The sequence below is a fragment of the Amblyomma mixtum genome, chromosome 8, assembly GCF_055824585.1.
Source record: "Amblyomma mixtum isolate Tamu chromosome 8, ASM5582458v1, whole genome shotgun sequence".
NCBI classification, from domain to species: Eukaryota; Metazoa; Arthropoda; class Arachnida; order Ixodida; family Ixodidae; genus Amblyomma; species Amblyomma mixtum.
Window position 1 is genome coordinate 123,247,974 of NC_143019.1, and position 19,004 is coordinate 123,266,977.

The 19,004-nt window shown below is 45.5% G+C and overlaps 1 protein-coding gene across 1 annotated transcript; it reads left to right on the plus strand.

Moving 5' to 3' along the window:
- Positions 1 to 390: 390 nt before the first annotated feature.
- On the plus strand, positions 391 to 18,051 carry LOC149334192 (uncharacterized). Its single transcript, XM_089555064.1, has 6 exons — positions 391 to 589; positions 2,445 to 2,580; positions 10,177 to 10,310; positions 13,021 to 13,132; positions 14,173 to 14,301; positions 17,471 to 18,051. The coding sequence occupies exons 1-6, from the start codon at positions 499 to 501 to the stop codon at positions 17,574 to 17,576; spliced, it is 708 nt and encodes a 235-aa protein (XP_089411190.1). The 5' UTR covers positions 391 to 498; the 3' UTR covers positions 17,577 to 18,051.
- The last annotated feature ends 953 nt before the right edge of the window (positions 18,052 to 19,004 follow it).

Below are 19,004 nucleotides of genomic sequence, written 5' to 3' on the forward strand. Positions count from 1 at the left end.
GGCCGAGATGGTAGCGTGTCTTGCATGTTAGCTGCTTGCATAGTAAGGCCACCTCTCGTTGTTTGCAGCTCATAGCAGTGTCTTCAACTATCTTTTACAACTTAATTTACGCCTTCCTTACAGTTGCTTGCATTCCTTCGCTCTTACTCTCGAACGCGAAATGTCCTTGAAAGCTCGGCAGGAAACGATTTTTTTTTTATTTCTAGCCAGTTCACTCCGTATCTGGGGATATGTTTTTGTGCCAACAATTTCCTTGATGGGCTCGTTTTAGGCCTACGGAGCAACGCACGTCCGCCCGGGTATAATTAGGAATTTCCTCCGGCGGATGGGGGCGGCAACCGGTATCAATCTGAAGCTCCGATTGAGACCTTTACCTTGGGCGCATACGGGCAGCTCGCCCAGACCACGTACATTTTCAGGCATTGTGCTGACTGGTTACATAGCTGCAGCTGCTGCTGAAAGAGGATAGCGCAGTGTTATTTCGCTCTGCAAGGCGACATGCCCGCACCAAGTGTTGTGAATCTGCGGGCAACATTTTGCGCTGCTGCATTCGTGCTAAGCTTCCATGCCATCGTCACTGCCGGGGAAGGTGAGTGCCTTGAAGAGACGCGCTAGGCGACTGTTTTTTTCTGGTATATTTTGTTACCTGAACAGGAGAAAACGTTCACAACAACTGACAGTTCATGTGGCGAGAAAACGCACAAATATGAGCACATAAGCAACTTGCGCAGAATAGATCTCTGCCAAGAAAGGCTAGCACAAATAGGGGAAAAGAAGATATTTGGTGCTTCTGCCACCCTAGCTCAGAGATCCTTTCATGCGCAAAGCATAGCACCTGCAAGAATAAGATCCAGAGTTTTGTTTACACAAAACCGCGCTTTGAAATACCAAACATGGATATTACTATTTGTTGCCTGTAAGAGCTTGTTTTCATGTAAAACTATGGATTTCCGTATAAAATCACCTGGTTCTAAGCTGAACGCTTCGGCCCTTCCGGCATAGATCTACTGAGGACCGACCTAAGCAGCGGTAAGAGAGGAATTGGATCTTGAGTAAATGAGATGCATTTACATTCAGTGCAGATGTTGTTGGAGGAGCTACTGGAAGTGAGACGCATCCTTTATCTATTGTTGAAATATATCGCGGCGGCGGTGCGAGCAGAAGTTGCCTACATAAAGATGTAAAAGTAACATTAAAAAAGAAGCTTAAAAAAACCAGCTGCACTAAAGACACAATCACCTTTCCTACAAAAGCAAACAAGAACAGACACACAGTGTTTTGGTGCTGTATGTTAAAACTGTAACCCTCATATGTTCAAAGTCAAAAATGAATGGTTGATCAAGCAAAAATTGGGAAACACTGAATGCTAAACTCCTGCGTCGCGAGAAATTTCAGTTAGCAGACAGGTATGCTGTTGCAATCAACGATCATCTTGAGGGGAAAAGGTCTTTCTGATGAGTGTTTTAAAAAGTGCGAGTTCAAAATATTACACTAGGTCTGAGTTACGATATATTAAGTACCAAGTGGACATATGTGCGGTCTGGGACCTCAGCTAATGTGAACTCCACTAATGGAGTTGCTTGTAGATCAACAGGTCCTCTGATTTTATTTTTGCGGCGCAATCATCGGCTACGAGTTGATTTTTTTTGACAGGTTTGTCCACAATAGCAAGAATTGTTAATACAAACACAAAAAAGCTGGAGCACGACCTCAGTACCATTCAGTACGCATGAATGGAGGGGGTCTCTTGGTGAGGGCGCCGAAAGTTATCATAAAAACCACATCTATTATATGATATAGTGAGTGGACGAACTGAGGGTGTGGAGGACTGGCAAATTCATGCATACCATGGGCTATACTCACAGTCAAGGGGAGAAAAACATATATAACTTCGCACAATATGCCGCTGTTATCGGAGGTAAAATTGCTTACAGTCCAAGGCACATTATTATTTCTTATCTTGAGCTATTATGAACTTCGGGCATTCTTTTTGTGTGCTGAAAAGAAGGTGTTCACATTGTACATAGTCGTTGCTTTCAAGCAACGATAATTTAGCCACATGCGCTGTGCTTCTGGTATCTAAAATTAGCACAGAGTAACGCCAGAATAAAATGGCACGCCTGTTGCAAGAATGAACAAAAGGAAATGGGGAATAAGGCTGCTCTTTTGCGGAAATTTCGGCACCATTCATATCACGTGAAGTTGCTCACATCAAGAAATAATTTAGTGTGCAGATGATTGGTTGCAACTTTTTTTTGTGCGCCCACATCAGTGCCCATCATAATCTATTCCATTTCTCTCCATTTCTCTCTAAATCGATGTCTCCTACTCTGCGTAAAACGGGATCAGTTATCTTAAATGGGGCAGCGATCGACCTGTTCATTAATGTCCCCGCGTGGTTCGCTGCACACTGCGTGTACATCTCTGTGATTAACTTGTTTCAGCTCCGGAGTTGACGGAATGCACGAAAGAAGGAATTTCTGACTGCTACACACGGTACGACAATGTATTTCAAAGGTCTGAGCTTCAGAGGAATGACGAAGGCCAGTTCGACGAGGAAGCCCTCAGAAAGGCCTGCAGGTAATCATTTCTATTATTTTTTCCCTTCCTGCACCCGGTGCATAGTTTCGCTGCCTTACACAGCGCCACGCAGCCTTCCAGTCCGCCGCCTATCCTTTCCCGCCACCCCCACCGTGGCCCATCTGGCTTGCCTCCCCGGACCTGAACCTGCAACGCGCCCTGGTCACCTAGTCCCAGGACCTATTGAACGCGTAACATAAAGGCTGTTAATGAAAAGTGTCACACCACCACCACCCCTCTTCCTGCACTGCCTACACCTACCCTGAAAAACGTGTGAAATCTTCTGACCCCTTTCCTTCTGCTTGCTTACTGGCTCTAGTCTAAAAAAAAAAAACGTTTTCCTTGAAAGTTGCGATAACCTGACAAAAGGATATACAGATGATGAAAAGAATGTTTATACAACAAAGCGTCTATACAGAGGATTTCCTGGTCCCTCGTACGAGCACCTACAGGGTTACTTACAAAACAATGCAACTCTTGCAATGTAGCACACTCGAAAGACTACAACAGGGGCGCTATGCTGGAAGGCCCGAGTTTGCTGAAACTCGGAATCTTCCCGAGCTCTGGCGACGCCCTCAGATGAGTGAACTAATGGTAGCAGGACAAAATCCCACCCTCGTCACGCCTCAAACTTCATTGGGTTATCTGGATATATTCCGTGCTTTATCATCACATCGGCGCCACCTCATCGGCTTCTTGGGCGGTCTACAAAGAACGGATCACGTGAGTCAACCGCCGGTGCACTTTTCATTTGTGTGTCGTACCACCAAGTGCACTGCGTGTGCAATTAGACAAACGAGGTTTGTTGAATTTTATAATGCACTTAATACACCTTTATAAGCATTTTATAGTGTGCAAGATTTTGATTTAAAGCGCTTTGGAGTGATTTATGCATTATTAAATTTTGCTTTGTACCGCGAGGGAACGCTACCAACGCCCGTCATCAGCTGACCGCCAATGGCGACGAGGTACGTGTGCAACGCTGTGAAGTCTACGGAAATAGTCCGCAGAAAAAAATAAAGAGAGGTGTATCACTCCGCGCTGTTCTGTGGCCGTGTGGTCTAACGCGTCGCTCCGGAGAGTCGACAGGCAATGGGAGCGCGTGGGTTCAAATCCCGCATGGTGATTATCTCACATTTTTTTTCATCGCAAGTTGAATTTCGCGTGACTTGAATGAGAAAACTCGTTTTTTTCAGAATCGCTTGAATATTATGCCGTGTTCTGAAATGAACTGCATGCATCTGTTCATTTCATGCATACCGCGTTAATGTGAGCTGTCCGAAATTCGTTGTCAATGAGCTCGCACCGGCTTTTGGTCAGCAGTGGCGGTTATTTATTTATTTATTTATTTATTACATACTGTTGGCCTCTCTTTGAGGCCGTAACAGGATTGGGTGCACATATGCATGAAAAAGTACACAATAAAAGACTGCAGAGAAGGAACTTTTCACTCTCATAGAAAGAAACATGGTAAATGACACATGGCGACAATGTTAACCGTTTTGAAAGTGGTTTGCTACCTTCGACACGAATGCTTCAGGAGTGAGCTGGCTTACAATTTCAGAAGGCAACATATTCCACTCCCGGATTACATGCGGGAAGTATGAAAATTTGAATGCATCACTGTGGTATCTATATTCAGATAGATGTTTTTCATGTTTTGTTCTTGTGACACGTGTATTAGGCGTAAGCAGGTATCTAGTTTTATCAAGTTTTGTGTCGTTATTCAAGAGGAGGAACAAGAACTTAAGCCGCAACAGTCTAGCTCGTGTGTGAATTGTAGATAGGCCGGCTTTTTGTAAAAGCAGTGAGGGAGAGTCATGGCGACTGTATTTGTTATAAATGAAGCGGACAGCTTTTCGCTGAACACTTTCTAATCTATCAATATATTGTTTAGTGTAGGGCAACCAGGCAATAATACTGTATTCTATAACTGAGCGGACAAGTGAAATGTAGGCTAACAGTTTTGTTTCAGGTGAAGCAAGTCGAAGGGAACGTCTTACGGTATAAAGCGCGGAATGTGCCTTTGTGGCAATGTGTGTCACGTGCTTGTTCAACGTAGATCGGAGCTAATAATCACACCAAGATACTTGAATTGCTCTACTTTTGTAAGGGACTTCTGTTCAATTCCATAAGTGAAGTTTAATGGTTGTTTCTTTCTTGTGACGGTCATGCAGACGGTTTTCTCCAGGTTGAGGGCCATCTGCCAGTTGTCGCACCATTCCGATATGTACAGCAGGGATTTGTTAAGCAGTATTTGGTCGGCAGAGCTATTGATTTCTTTGTACATCACACAATCATCCGCAAACATACGTACTGTTGCATCAATATTCTTGCACAGATCATTAATAAAGAGAAGGAAAAGAATTGGGGCGAGCACTGACCCTTGTGGTACGCCAGATAATACTGCTGCTAAATCCGACTGGCTGTTTTCAAAACAGACAAACTGTTGTCGATCAGTTAAGTAGGCTTTTATTCAATTAGTTATTGAGCCGCTTCCAAGAAAGTGAACTAGCTTGTAGTGAAGTTTAGAATGAGATACCCGGTCGAATGCTTTTGAGAAATCAAGGAATACCATATCTATTTGCCCCCCTTTGTCTATTGTCATATCTTCCCGATTCTGCAGCATTGTTACTAAACTTTTTAGATGCAAGTGAGAGGTTTGTGCGAAAGATGACATTCATTCGTCGGATTTAATTAATTAGCACAGTGGTGAGTGCTCTGCAGTGGCCCGATTAACAAGTGGCCATCTGCAACTTCCGATTTCGCCGTTGCCGAGGAGCCCACTTTTATGAGTTGCATATTGCAATCACTCAGTTCAGCCCTTGGGCGCGGCCGGCAGCCACCAAACCACGTGACGTGACGTCACGACAGCCGGAGGAAAATCTGGGCCCCAATTCGCGCGGTCGCGCGCGGCCGTAGCCACCACCTGACTCCCGCTCCTCCCGCTAGGGGCGCTGCGCAGGCGCGTGACGTCTTGCCAAGAAAATCGAGTGCCGCCAAGCAATACCTCGCCCTCAAAAAAAAAAAAAAACCTCGCAATATGCAACGCATTCTTGGCTTAACCAAGCTAAGCCTGGGCATCTTTTCTTTTTTTTTGTGGGCCTCTCTTAAGGTACCTGGCATGTTATGAATTGTTCTGTGGAACCGGTTAGCGGCTGATCCAGTCTTCGCCAAAAGAGTCTGGGACCGACTTTGGCACTGTGCTGTAGAGTAGCCCAAAGGGCTTGGCGAGAACAATTATTTTTTACTGATTGCAATGTTCAATGCATAATGTGCCTTCCTCGTGAAATAGTTGGCCTTCACCATGTCAGGGCTGGACTTCGAAGGGGCCTTTGCGCCAATGTAGGTCCCGTGGACGCATCCCACGACGTCTGTGATGCCGCCGCGCAGAAGGAAACGCTCCTCAACATACGCACGCTCGGCCGCAGTCGTGGGCAAAGCGAGCCACCGCTTCTGCACAGCCGCGTCGATAAGCGCGTCGGAGACGCCCCTCACACAGCGGCTCACAGTGCTTTACTGGCGTCCAATAAAGCGGTCTGCGCCGACGCTACCCTGGAAGCTCCCGGTCGCGAAGAACCGGAGGGCGCAGAGGACTTGCTCTTCGACCGAAAGCGAATGAAGCCCGGTACGCACTCTCCGCAGGCGTGGGTCGTCGCCTATTTACACAACCATCGTACCGATTTTTTGGAGAGGCGAAAATGTCACTGGAATTCGTCGTCGGCCAAGGCAGTAAACGGGTCCAGCCGGCCGTACTGACATCTGCCGTCAGAGGAAGCGATTACCCAGGTTGCTGCTGCTGCCGCCATGACAGTCCCGAGATGAATTCGGGGCACTTCACCGTTCACGAGTTTAGCTCCGAGTTCAACTGTCAATCAAAACCATTGGTCACGCCCCCGGCGTGCCGTACATAAATTATAGGCGTACGCGCTATGGATGGGCCACTCCCAACATCCCTGCCGGCTAGAGGTATATATGCTGCACGGCTGTGCTGATTGCTGACAGACATCGACGATGTTGACCATCGAAATATAACAGGCAAAACGGACGTCATCGCTGATAAATCTAAGCACCTCTGCGAAGGACACGCAACGTGGCGACCGCCGCCGATTTTTTCGCTCGTATACCAAGATTGCACAACACTATAGCCTGTTGCAACCACGTAAGACACAGCACAACGCTGAAGGCGCGTCACACCTGCTTGCAAGGCGTCAAAGACGGAGCACGACGACGAACCGGTGCTTGGAGCACGTCCTACTCCAACAACATCGCATCACAGGTGTTTGGCTTGGCCGTCCTATCATCTGTGATAAAGCTCAGCATCAATGTGTCAAACACATCTGGGATAGACAAACGATCGCTGCTCCAGACCCAGTGCAATAAAGTGTTTGTAATTTCCAGCACGCAAGCACTGCGTACTTCACAACCGTAACACCTTTCTCTGTTATAAGTCCGATTCCATTACTACAAACAGGATCCCTCACCTGCCCGAATGATATTAATGCGATGTCCCTGCGGTATACAACGGCGATCGACGTCAGTGACCAAACCAGTCCGCAAAACCTTGAAGTGCGCGACGTTAACAAATACTACGCAGATACGCGCGCCACCCCCTTCACAGCTTTTAGTCAGCGTCTGATGACAGGATGAGTTGTTTCGCTGGGTACACGCTCTTCGCATCCGCAGTGTACTAAAGAGGCGTCACAGCAACAGGCATACGTAATGAATCATTGAATACAGCCAAACAGCAATTTTTTTTCTCACACCGCATCACAGCCGCTCGCACGGCCAATTTCTACCGCTGAGATTTGCCAACAGCGTACTAAAAGCAATGGTTGGCCATAGCGGGGTGCGGCAGCGGCCGTAGCAGCGGAGAGCTCCACCTGAGGTCACTGCAGAGAGCAGCAGTGACCTCACGGGTGGTGGCAATTGCCACCACCCCGTTTCAAAGGGGGCGCTCCTATGCATCCATCCATCCATCCATCGTGACGCGGGGGTGCAGTGAAGTTCAGTTTTTTGCTTTTGTTTATTAAGCAAACAAGAAGATGCATGGCTGTTATATTTTGATATACGCCACAATAAGATATATTATCGCAATGGCCGAAAAATAAGACATATTCAGCGTGTAGTAGTTGCCCAGTCTTTCCAGTCGAAGGCAGCGCTACCGGCGGCGTGTCAGCGCAGGAGCTCTCACGTTTTCGGCACGGTCGGCTGCCGCTCTAGTTCGTATGCAAGCTACGTTGCAAGCTATGGCCTCACTATCGCAACTAGCGGCAGAATGTGTCAAATTTTTGTTAATTCCCTAAAGCTATGCTCTTCAAGAACGCTTCATTCGATTCACGTTTTAAAATACATTTGGAAATGAACAAAATGTTCATAATATCTTCTGTTGCTTTTTAACGTATTCGAAAGAAGAGAAAGGGTTGATACAAGAGTGCACCTAGTGCGCACTGTTCGTCTTCGGAAATGGAGAGACAGATAGAGCATGAAAAAGAAGACACGCCTTTGATGCGCCCGAAAAGGCGTGTCAAACAGCTAGCGGCGAGTGTGCAGGTAGATAGCAGAGAAGTCACGATTTCGCGATTGCTGATATGGTGCTGCTAACTTCAGGTAGCGCTGCGGCCTGGTATTGTGCAGTGTATTGTGTTTTAAGTGTGAAACAGGCGCGTAGGGTGCGCTTGTATCGCGTTTATGTGGCTTTATCTCTACATTTTATTGTCCGCTGCCTGCGCACGTTCCGCGCTATCTTCGTTCACTGACAGCCGTCATCGCAAACTCGGATGAAACTCGGGCGAGCGCCAAACTCGGGCCTTCCGGCATAGCGCCCCAGAACAGAAATATTGCGCCTACGGCGCAATAACACGACAGAGAAGCAAACAAAACAAAATTTGTTCACCGAGCACTGCGACAGTCCGACGACAGGAGAATGACAATCGTCCCGCATGCTGGCGCACGCTGCCTCGTTGGTCCGTGGCTGGGGCGAGTGGTGTTGTCCCTAGAGTCGAGCGGGCGCGCTTCTCTGAAGCTTAGAGGGCAGATTGGACTAGCTGACAGCGGTCAGCGCCCTTCATATATAGGCGTCCGTTCCTTCTTCGTGCCTAGGCAGGTCCGCTCATACACACAGTATTAACTGTACAATTTCCTTCTCATTGTCGTGCCGCGTGCGCGTCCCAATTAGTCAGGCATGGAGACCGGATTCCAGAAAATTCGAATTCTCTGCCGCCGCCGGAACGCGAGCGAAGTAGAGAGGGCAACACACAGCACCCTCAATTCTATCCCCTCTCCGTTAGCAATTAGTACAACGTACTCCAATCTTCTCGGTTCTCCGTCCGACGGAGAGCGCATGCATGTTTCCTTTGGCGTCGCGACGACGAGCGAGCTGTAGAGGGCAGCAACACCAACAACAACAGCAACACACAAAAGGTTAGGCGCTCTCTGGGGTTTCTTCTGCACTGTTCTAAAGGCGCGCGCAGGAGAGATTGTTTCCCCGCTCCGCGCCGGTTCTTGGAATATGCGGTGAATTTTATGGCACCTTATAAAAGTTGTCTAATAAATTTTAATTACAAATTTCTGGATCCTAGGTACTAAATAATGACGCCTAAGGTGTCCCAGCGCCACATCGGAAAAATTTTTCATGTGTATCTGGTAAGCAGCGAATTCTCGGGACTGGGAATTATGCGGAGATAAATTTTCCAATCACTTATCTTCGTAGGTTTCTGACTACAAAATCAAAGAGGACGTTATACCTTCAAAATTTTGCTTCTACTTGTCAGGTTCTCAAGTGAGAAGCTTCTCCGCGCCATTTCTATAGACTTCACGTTTGAGCAATGTGCGCATCGTCAGCCCCTAGACGCTATTTTTCTCACTGAAAAAATCTGAGCTTAATTTACTAACTACTGCTACGCACAAGCAATGAGAAAATTTGGTGACAGCAATTATTGCATCAGTTTGCTTCGCAGAAAATAGCCTTCGCAACTTTTTAGGTAATGCCTTCATACATAAGGCGCGGCTCACAGTGCTTACTAAAAAGCGTATATGTTCCACAGTAGGCTTAATTTGCGCGCTGAATTGATACTGTGCGCTGAAATAATAAATAATGCGCAGGAATGAAATAAAAATTATTGTGCGCTGAAATGATAAACAAAGGAAAAGAAGAGCGACGACCGGACGCATAAAAGATAATCTATCGACTAGCCGGTCAGAAAGTCGTAACTTAGCATGACAGAGTTAGCTAGTATATAGCAATACTTGAGAAACATTTTATATGAACCACCTTTATAATCACGGAAACGCAAGAAATACAATGGGAAAAATTCTGGCAAAAGTAATCTAGTCACTTTAAAATTTTCAGGGCCGCTCCTGTGCTTGTTATCAAGAAAACGGTAAAGCTCACGGCATATTCAAAATTATTTAGGGACCAAAAACTAGAAGGCACCTTTTCCTATTGCCTTGGGACGGTTACCAGTTTTTCAGCTGCATCCATGACGAAAAAAAACGTTAATTCGGTTGACATCACCTGAAGTAGTTCATTGTCTAGCATTGAATACTTTTCGTGAACAATGCGCGAAGCTTAAGCAATTTGTTATACTATTGCAGCGCCTTTAATGAGACGTCTTCCTGCTACGCCGGTTTCGCCCGCTGTCCCGAGTCGATGAGAAGCAACTTCACTCGAAGGGAGGAAGGTTACAGAGCGTTTCGCGCCTTTGTCTGTGATACTGAGGCCTTGAAAGGTAAGACACTGAGCTGAGATTGACGCTGCTGTTGATTGATTTGTGAGGTCTAGGCTGGGGCTCGTTGAAACCCGAACTATGAGTTGATATTTCTTAGTCCAGAACATCGATGATTAACTTAACTGATAATTCTTAGTCTGCGCAAAATTGGAGCTCTTGGTCGGGTACGCAAGTTGTAAAATTATTGAAATTCAAGCCGGTAAAAAATTTACATCAGCGAATTGGGTGCCAGAGGAGAAAGCCAAGCAGGAAATAAATTAGGAACACGGCTGAGCTTGAGTTGTGGCAACATATTGTTTCTTATGTTCCAGCGCTATAAGGTTTTGAAGTGCTAAATAAGAATAAGTTTCGTGCTCGTAGCGCTTCAAGTATTTAGTCTGTTTATGTGGAAAATGATAGATTTAAACGTAAGCGCATTCCACGGATGATGAAAACGCGGCTGCTTCATGTGCCGCCCCTAAAACAAAAAGCATACGCTTCTTTTCGAACACACCGAGGTAAGACAAACTCTCTTTATGCACTGCAGGCGTAGCCTGTGGGAGAGTTCATAGTTTCCTTTTGTTTGTGTGGTAGTGACAAGCAGTCAGGGAGCCTTAAGATGGTCACGTGATTTGACTGAACCTTCAGCAGGAACAGGATTATTAAATTTTTGAAGTTATTTTCAATTAGTGAAGTCGCTAATTATCTGCATTCGTACAGTGTTGCACAGACGGTGGCCAGATTTAAAAAAAAATTTCAACGCCTGATTACTGCTTTTTTTTCACATTGCCGCAATTTGAGCATCAAGGCAGGCAATGTGCCCGGATGGCAGTGCGGTATTCAGCAAAGCAATGGAATATGAAAGCCACCGGGAAAATAATTAATACCCTATATGAGCCGTCGTAATCGAATTGACTGTAAGACAATTAGATGATATTTGGTTGCTATTTATAGTGTCAATCTCCACTCAATATGGTTTACAGCCAAAATAATATTACATATTATTTGAGTAGACGTGGCTGAACCTCCTAGAGATCGTGATTTCAAGTTCAGAAGACTCGACCTTGGAGGCTACTTCTTTATTAGGCGTGTGAACTTGCAACCTAAATTTTACATCACGAGAAAGAGGGCACCGCACTAGACCAGGTTTTGCGATTTTTCAAGTATTATTATGAACCAAGAAGGACAAGTTACACGCCAAAGCAAACAAGAATATTCAACGCACTACGAAACGAAGGTTAGGACGGTAAAAGTTGCTGTCGTTTGCGTGCGAAAGAAAGCCCCCTCGCGGATTACACATTAAGGTGACGTTGCTGCTCACACCAATACCTTCTGATAGACATAACTGTGGTGCGCAGAGTAAAAACAAGTTATCCAGAGAGCACATGACTACTGAGACTATGCAGCGCTATGTTCTGAACAAGGCGGAAACTTGGGCTAGTTGGAAAGCATTTGGATTCATATTTGCTAGCGCTTAGTGAACACACGGGACAAGAACACAAATACACAAGACAGACGCTAGTCCTGTGTAGCGTCTGTCCTGTGTATTTGTGTTCTTGCCCCGTGTGTTCACTAAGCGCTAGCAAATATGAATTCTGAACAAGGGTTCCGCTGGTGTCTCGTGTCGTTGCCTTGTGTGTGTTGTTCCCTTGTCTAGAACCTAGCGCTCCCCAGTCTCAGTACGAACGACCAACCAACCGCCTACAGAGCACATGACAGGCAAAATATACCGGCACACTAGATGAAAGGCAGAAAGAGGCAGCATGCTTAAATTTTCCTAATTTTTTATCGTTCCTTTATACCTAGCGGGACTAAATTTATTGGTAAACAACTAAGTGTTCTCTGTTACTATTCAGCACTTCTACCAACTACCTTTTTAGCTTTTCAACCTTTCAAGATGTGAACGAAAAACTACTGCTGCCTTCAACCTCGCTTCTTTTACGCACAGCGATAATGACTGCATCATTACTGTGCAAATCCTGTCGTCCAGCCGCCGTTTTAGGGCAGAGAAGAGGCGAGATCAGTAATCTGCTCAATTCGGCATGCATGGCGCGTTGGGTAGCAGGCCAAAGCCATATTGATGAATCTGCACTAAGGCAGTGACGAATCGTCGCGCAATTCCAATAACAGCATTAACTAACTGCTCTGAGGAGAAGATTTCATGTGATTTGCCTCATTGAAATGACAACTGCCTACCTCTCATATGTCAAGGCAGCTACGGCACGTTGAAGGTTTCTTCTGTCAGTGTTTACACAACTGGGTTGTTAAAGCGTCATTGCTTCGCCTAGAATGTTTTCCTGGTTGGTACGCTTATAGCAACGACAAAGTCGAAAGATGCTGCAGAGATAGCTCTGACATACATGGAAATCAGTTTTTTTTTTCTCAAACACAAATCCTGCCCTGATCACGAAGCACTGCATTTTGGCTAAGCGACTTCCTCTCACCGGGTTTTGCGGGGTTTTTCACCTTGGAGGGGCCCGTTAATGGAGTCATTATTTTAAAATATGCGAACTGTAGTGTTAACACGTGCCCTTACGGTACCAAGTGCGCATGCTCGTGTTTGTACCTGTCCTTATATAAGCAGCCCCTTGTCTGATAATATACACACTTTGTTCCCGGGCTCGCGACTGATCACGTTAATGAGATTACCAGAGGTCGGCAGATCAGTCTAGACACGGAATGTTTTTAAAGTAAGTCAAAATAACATTAACTTCCGCAACTTCTGTCGCAGTTGCCATCTCAGCCAAGAATTGCACGAATCCGGATCAAATGCGGGCATGTATGGTGGAGCATCACGGCAACATAAGTCAAAGCCATGCTAGGTTCGAGGAAATATTGTGCAAGTGAGTATTGCAACAAAATGTTGTGCCAAGAGCGACATTTCAAGTGAAGTGCGTGCGTGCTCTTCACTTTATTCTGGCGTGCTTAGTGCAGCCTTCGGTTCCATCAGTCATACCGTGCCAGTGCAGATGATTTTGGCGGGCAAAGAAACAGCTTCATTTGGGACTGGATGCCATGCTTTCATGTACGAATCCCAAAGGAGACAGCAATCAGGTGTCGATGGATTGCTCATGGCGATCGGAGCCTTAATAAATCACCACCGAAAATATTAGAGATGCCTCTTCTAGGACGCTGCTCTACAAAACGGAATTTCACTGAAATGGAAGAGCTAGAGTTAAAACAGTAGCAAAGGATACAAGTCCACTGATAGGCTATAAGAGATGCTGCTGACTGTAGTTGACAGAAGGAATAGATTGGGGACTATTACTGACCAGCAATGGTCTCTGAAAAAAAAAGTGTGCAAACATAAATTAATGAGAACTGTATAAAACATTCTAGGAGAGCAGTGAAACGTTCTACATCTACTCTCTTTACCATGAAGCGCCAATAAAATATACAGCATGCCTGCCGGCGGTCGGTTGTTTTTACCTTTACGAAGACTCTCTAACCTAGGATAATGCACTGACATCGGCTTGGCACAGAAATAGTGTGCCGCCAATAAATAGAAAATGCACTCTATAGCACCAGGAGAGCGGCAGAAAAGTTTTAGAGCAATGTAAAATCTAATTTAAAAGATAATTTTTTCGTTTTGTCACAACTATTTTCCCTTCTTAATTTGAAAATTTCAGCAGCGAGCTCTAAATAATGAATTCATGCTGCATATATGTCATGGTTTTCACAATTCTCAACGGTGCCAGTCGTAACGGTTGAATTAATAAACTAAGTTCAATGTGCCAACTGTGACTATCCTTTCCCAGTACCATGATTGAGATCGGAGCGCACCTGTTTCATCAGTTTTTCTATACCTAAAGTACAAAGAAGACACTTTCTATTGTTTGTTCTCCTCATGCTACTTCAAGTGCCACGCTCTTCATTGCTTCAGGTGGATAAAGGCTGAGCGAGTTTGCTACGAAACCTCGTGGACTCCCGAGTGCCCTTGGTCTCTGGAATTTACCAAGAAATTCGTTACCAGGACTCTAGATTCTGCTGACTCGCTGCACGATTGCCAAAGGTATGCGCATTAGGCGTGGATTTTTTCACAGCTACCACAAGTTTTTACTATGGCCACCTCGCCTTGGATTGCAAGCTTGCTTGCTGAGAATCACTGAATATAACAAAAGAGGGCATGTATAAGCCTTAGCAAATAGTTTGTAAATTTCCTTGTTTTCTTGTGAAATGGGGAATGTGTGTAGAAGATTGATGCTAGCCTGTACGCCCAAGCTGTTTCTTATGAAATGTTATTAGCAGTTGCTCAAAGGAATGCTCTCATGCATATAAAATTTTAATTCAGTGCAGTTTTGGGAGTCAAAACATTGTGTACAAAAATGATACTTAACTCACAAAAACAACTTGAAGAGAGGGTAATATAGTACAATTCCTACGTATTTTCCGGCTGGTTTGTTGACTAGCCACAGATTGCATCGTTATTTGGCGCACTACTCACATTAAGGGCACTTGTGTCACTCATAGAGGCCGGGTATATAGAAAAGATTATTGCTAAGTATGTTTACCTACTGGTACTGCTACACTTCAGCCCTCAACCCTCTCCGTTCCCCCTCTCCGACAAAAGAGAAACATCCTAATGGGGAGCTCGGGAAAGTCAAAAATTTGGCTGAATAAATATTCTTTGTAACTAGTGAGGTGTGAATTAGAATGGGCCGCAAACTTTTCTATCTGCAATGGCAAAAAAAAGTCACGACTGGCGTTTCTTAGCTCGTAGCCCAGAGTAAGTGTGACAGTATCCAGAATATGTAGACTATGGCGTCCAAACTTCTAACGTTTTACTGCGCAACCTAAAGCAAGCGAGCATGTTGAAGTACCCGAAAGTATCCCAGTTTCAATTGCGGCCTAGAGCGGCTAAAGAGTGGTGCACCCAGAAGGTAAGGAAAGGCTGCGGCCACATGATAACGTATCAAGTAGCCAGGCGTAGGACAAACACTTTTGCAAGCCATCGCGGGAAACAATGTTATGCTCTTTGTAATTCAGCTATTTTTATTAGAGTGGCGCATCTCAATGCCAGCAAAGACATCGCAACCCCATACCTTGTTTCGGAATATGAGATACGACGCGCTTCATTTCGCATTCTGAGCAACCACTAGCAGCAGCCATGCTACTCGCTGAATGCGAAAATGGCAGTCTCACAAGGTGCCGTAACGTCAGTATTTTCTTCCTCGCTCATTCCTTGAAGCGGCTGTCGCTGTTTACATCTTTAAATGATGCTACGTAAATGGTCGCTGCAGGACCATTTGCCATGGTGGGTGTAGGGTTAAAAGACAGGAAGAGAGCAGATTTGATCTGGGAACAAACGGGAGTTAATTATATCCCATTTAGAATCTAGAAGAAATCGGCTTAACCAAGATATGTAATGCGAAGGCAAGATAACCGACGGTTGTTAAGGGTAGCGAAGTGGATTCTAACTGAAGGAAGGCTCTGCTGGGGGCGCTGAGAGACAGATTGGCAGATGACGTCAGGAAAAGCACGGAATTAAGGTGACTGATGCTGGCACACGACGATGTTAATTGGAGAGATATGGGAGAGGCATTTGTAAACAAAATTCGGCTGACGGTGATGATGCCGACATTACAATGACGAAGATATGACGGAGTTATGTCGCTGTTTTTATTGGTCGCAATTATTACCCAGGGAATGCTTAAGATGTGAAACAAAAACGCAGTATCAGGTAGTTTACAAGTGTTATTGAGTTGAGCAAACCAGTTGTTCATCATGTAAAATTTTACCGGAGGTCCACAAAGGTGAATAGTCTTATCAATTACCAGGAAGAAAGACTGCCACCGAGATCAAGTAGATATCAGCCGAAATGAAGCCAAAAAATAAAAGAGAAGGGCATACATTGCGCACAATTGTAAACAGGTTGTCTGTTAGAAGGACAGAAATCATACCAAGTTTTAAAGATAGAAGATGACATTTTGATGCCGAAAATGCGTTGAGAAATTTGCTGGTCAGAGTGTCCGCGCCTAGTTGAGGACAGCCGAACCAAAAAGGGCGCCTTCCACTCAAAATACCTTTTCTAAGTACAGCGCTGGAGGAAGGGCGCACAGCACTGGCAGCTTAAGTCTACCACGGCGATCGTCCGGCGCCGTAAGATTAGTCATGGCCCAGGCGTGGTGCTAAATAATTGGCTATTAAATCATTGCTGCTAAATAACGGTGAGTCTATTATGATGGGTCGGCAGACCTCTGTGCACGGCAATCTAAATTTGACACGACTGGATATCCTAAACATTTCTTCCGTGCTCTTATTGAGTTCACCCACTTAAAAAGCATATTCACCGGACACACGGACTTTTGCATGCCACCGAGAAAGTCTATCGCAGCTCGAAAACAGCCCAACTGCTTAAGCCAATTGTTTTCATTGTTGCTGCCAGTTCAGGCTTTATACCTCACCATCCTCAGGTTCACCTTCACATTAGGCCTCCAAGTTGTCATTCCTGTCTAATTCAGATGTGTCTTACGTTAACTTTGGTTGCCCTCGCTTCCAGGTGCACGTTTGTTTTAAACACGCTATAGTTCATGTGCGAATTGTAATTCTTTGTTTACTAGCCTAAACAGAGCAGATGTGCGAAAGCAGATTTTTTCAGAGCATTAACCAAAGCGTTGTTCTTTGATTTTTTCCCCCATTGTAACTAATGCAACGTATCCTCTATTGTGGCTTTGTTGGTATGTTGTCTGACTGCTGATTCCAAGGACAGTGTATCATATTCCGTCCGAAAATGCCCCTGCTTTATGCAAAGTTTGCGCATGGGAAAAAGACCCAGGTGGTCGAAATTAATCCCGATTCCTACACTGCGGCACCACTGTTAGCCCACGTGCAGCTTTGGAATTTTAAACACAACATAACCAAACTAATAGAAATGTTTCAAAGGAATGAGAAAAAAATTCAGGCAACTTGTGATCGCACACAGTGGATGCCAGAGTGCTACTGTAGCACAGAACTATGTGGGACGCCCACTCCTGCAATAGTCCAACAGGGCTGCAGTATGTATAAATAATAATAATAATAAATATTAAGGGCCGCAGCAGTTTTCCGACCGTCAATAATTCAAGCTACAATGAGCCCGCCCTTCAATTAAGCTTTTTGACCTTTAGTATGCGATCTAACAAAGATAAGAACCTGGGGAAATTGTATCACACTAAGCAGGTATTTACGATGGATTTCTGCAGCATGTACCCCCAGGACGCAGAGCCTAACAGCAGCGATGTCGCCACAGGAGGCAGAAGCGATGCACCAACCCATGGTGATATCAGTGGCAATGTTGCCGGGAAATAATGCTCCAGCAGGACATCCTCCCGACATCTCTTCTCACCAAGAATGTAAGCGTGTCGCAGCAGGGGAAGGATTACATGCTCAGCGAAACCGTCAAAATATTAAAGCAGCAATTGAAGTCGACTGAACAGCTTCTGGGAATTATGTACAGTGCAAAGAGGCTGTGCAAGCTCCGAACAGGAAGTCGCGTGGACATCCCAGAAGTGTCCATCATTGCGGGCGCCTGCCGGTATCTGCTCGTGTAGCCTAAGTCTATCGTAATCACAAAATGTTCTAGTATATAAATGGTATGAGGATAAATACGAGTGCGAAAGTGTTTGCCCTCATGCAACCCCACACAAACCCACTTGTGGTTTGGGCGCACCCGTTATTGCATTCTGCGATCACCAGTGCTGTTCAATAAAGAATTTCATGTAATAAAATATTGCTGGTTCAACATTATTAGAAACTTTTGCAACGGCTCTGAAGATTTAAAACAAATTAAAATTTATTTCACTGAAGAGACACTTTTTTCCGTTTTTTTTTCAGCGACTGTTTTGAAACTCGTGGTCGCTATAAACGCAGCACAGAATGCTACCAAGGTCTTCCTGCGCGGCAAGAAGACTTCACCGCCGCAACATGGGCAATACGTAGGCCAGAGTTGAGAATTGCCACATATTATCCGCAAGCTTGTGCGGCGGGTAGGGTTTAGCAAGACTTAGAAAACACAGCCGCGAAGCCCGATCATGGAGGTCTGGCTGGAAGCTCGTGCCAGTTTCATTTACCGAGCTGCGACCGTTGTTTATTCGCTGCCATTCTAAGTCCCCAATGATATTTTTTATGCGTCTATGACATCACCGCGTTGCAAACCTCAAAGCAATAAATCCATATCTTACTGCCCTATTCCCCCTTTTCGAACTCCCACTGCGAAGCTCGCCTTCATTTACAACGATCTTTGTTACATTAAGCGACCATCAATTTCTTAGTGCTACATTAACTGCCTGCCCGTGCTCCTTTATTTTTTTTTTAGAGAGCTCGTTGGCGCCCGTTCCTGCTTTTCGTGGCGTCGCCGTTGTCCCTCGTAACCAGCTCCGCAGCCGGGGCAGCGCGTTGCACTAGCTGAGCGAAGATAGCGCGAGGAGGAAAGCGGACGAGGAGGGTACGGTGGCAGCCTGAAGACGGAACCCGCGGCTGCGACCCGCCAAGAGATGGCGCCAGTGTACCGTGCACAAATCAACCCAGGTGTGAACAAATCAGCTTCGCTGGTCACTCTATTCGACCACCAGGAAATCACAGCAGCTTCACAACCCGTGTGTGAAGCTAGAGGTCTCTCGCATTGAGCTTTGCTTGTCGTCTTCTTCAACTTCCATCGGTGTGCAGGTCTGCCCGAAACCAAGAGCTCTTAGCTATCTGCGCGTGGAAGCCAAATTAGAACACGTGACTGATCTGCAA

Coding starts and splice junctions, on each gene's coding strand:
- LOC149334192 (XM_089555064.1), top strand. CDS start 499: ATGCCCGCACCAAGTGTTGTGAATCTGCGGGCAACATTTTGCGCTGCT. Junction 590..2,444: donor CATCGTCACTGCCGGGGAAG/GTGAGTGCCTTG, acceptor AACTTGTTTCAG/CTCCGGAGTTGACGGAATGC. Junction 14,302..17,470: donor TCGCTGCACGATTGCCAAAG/GTATGCGCATTA, acceptor GGATTTCTGCAG/CATGTACCCCCAGGACGCAG.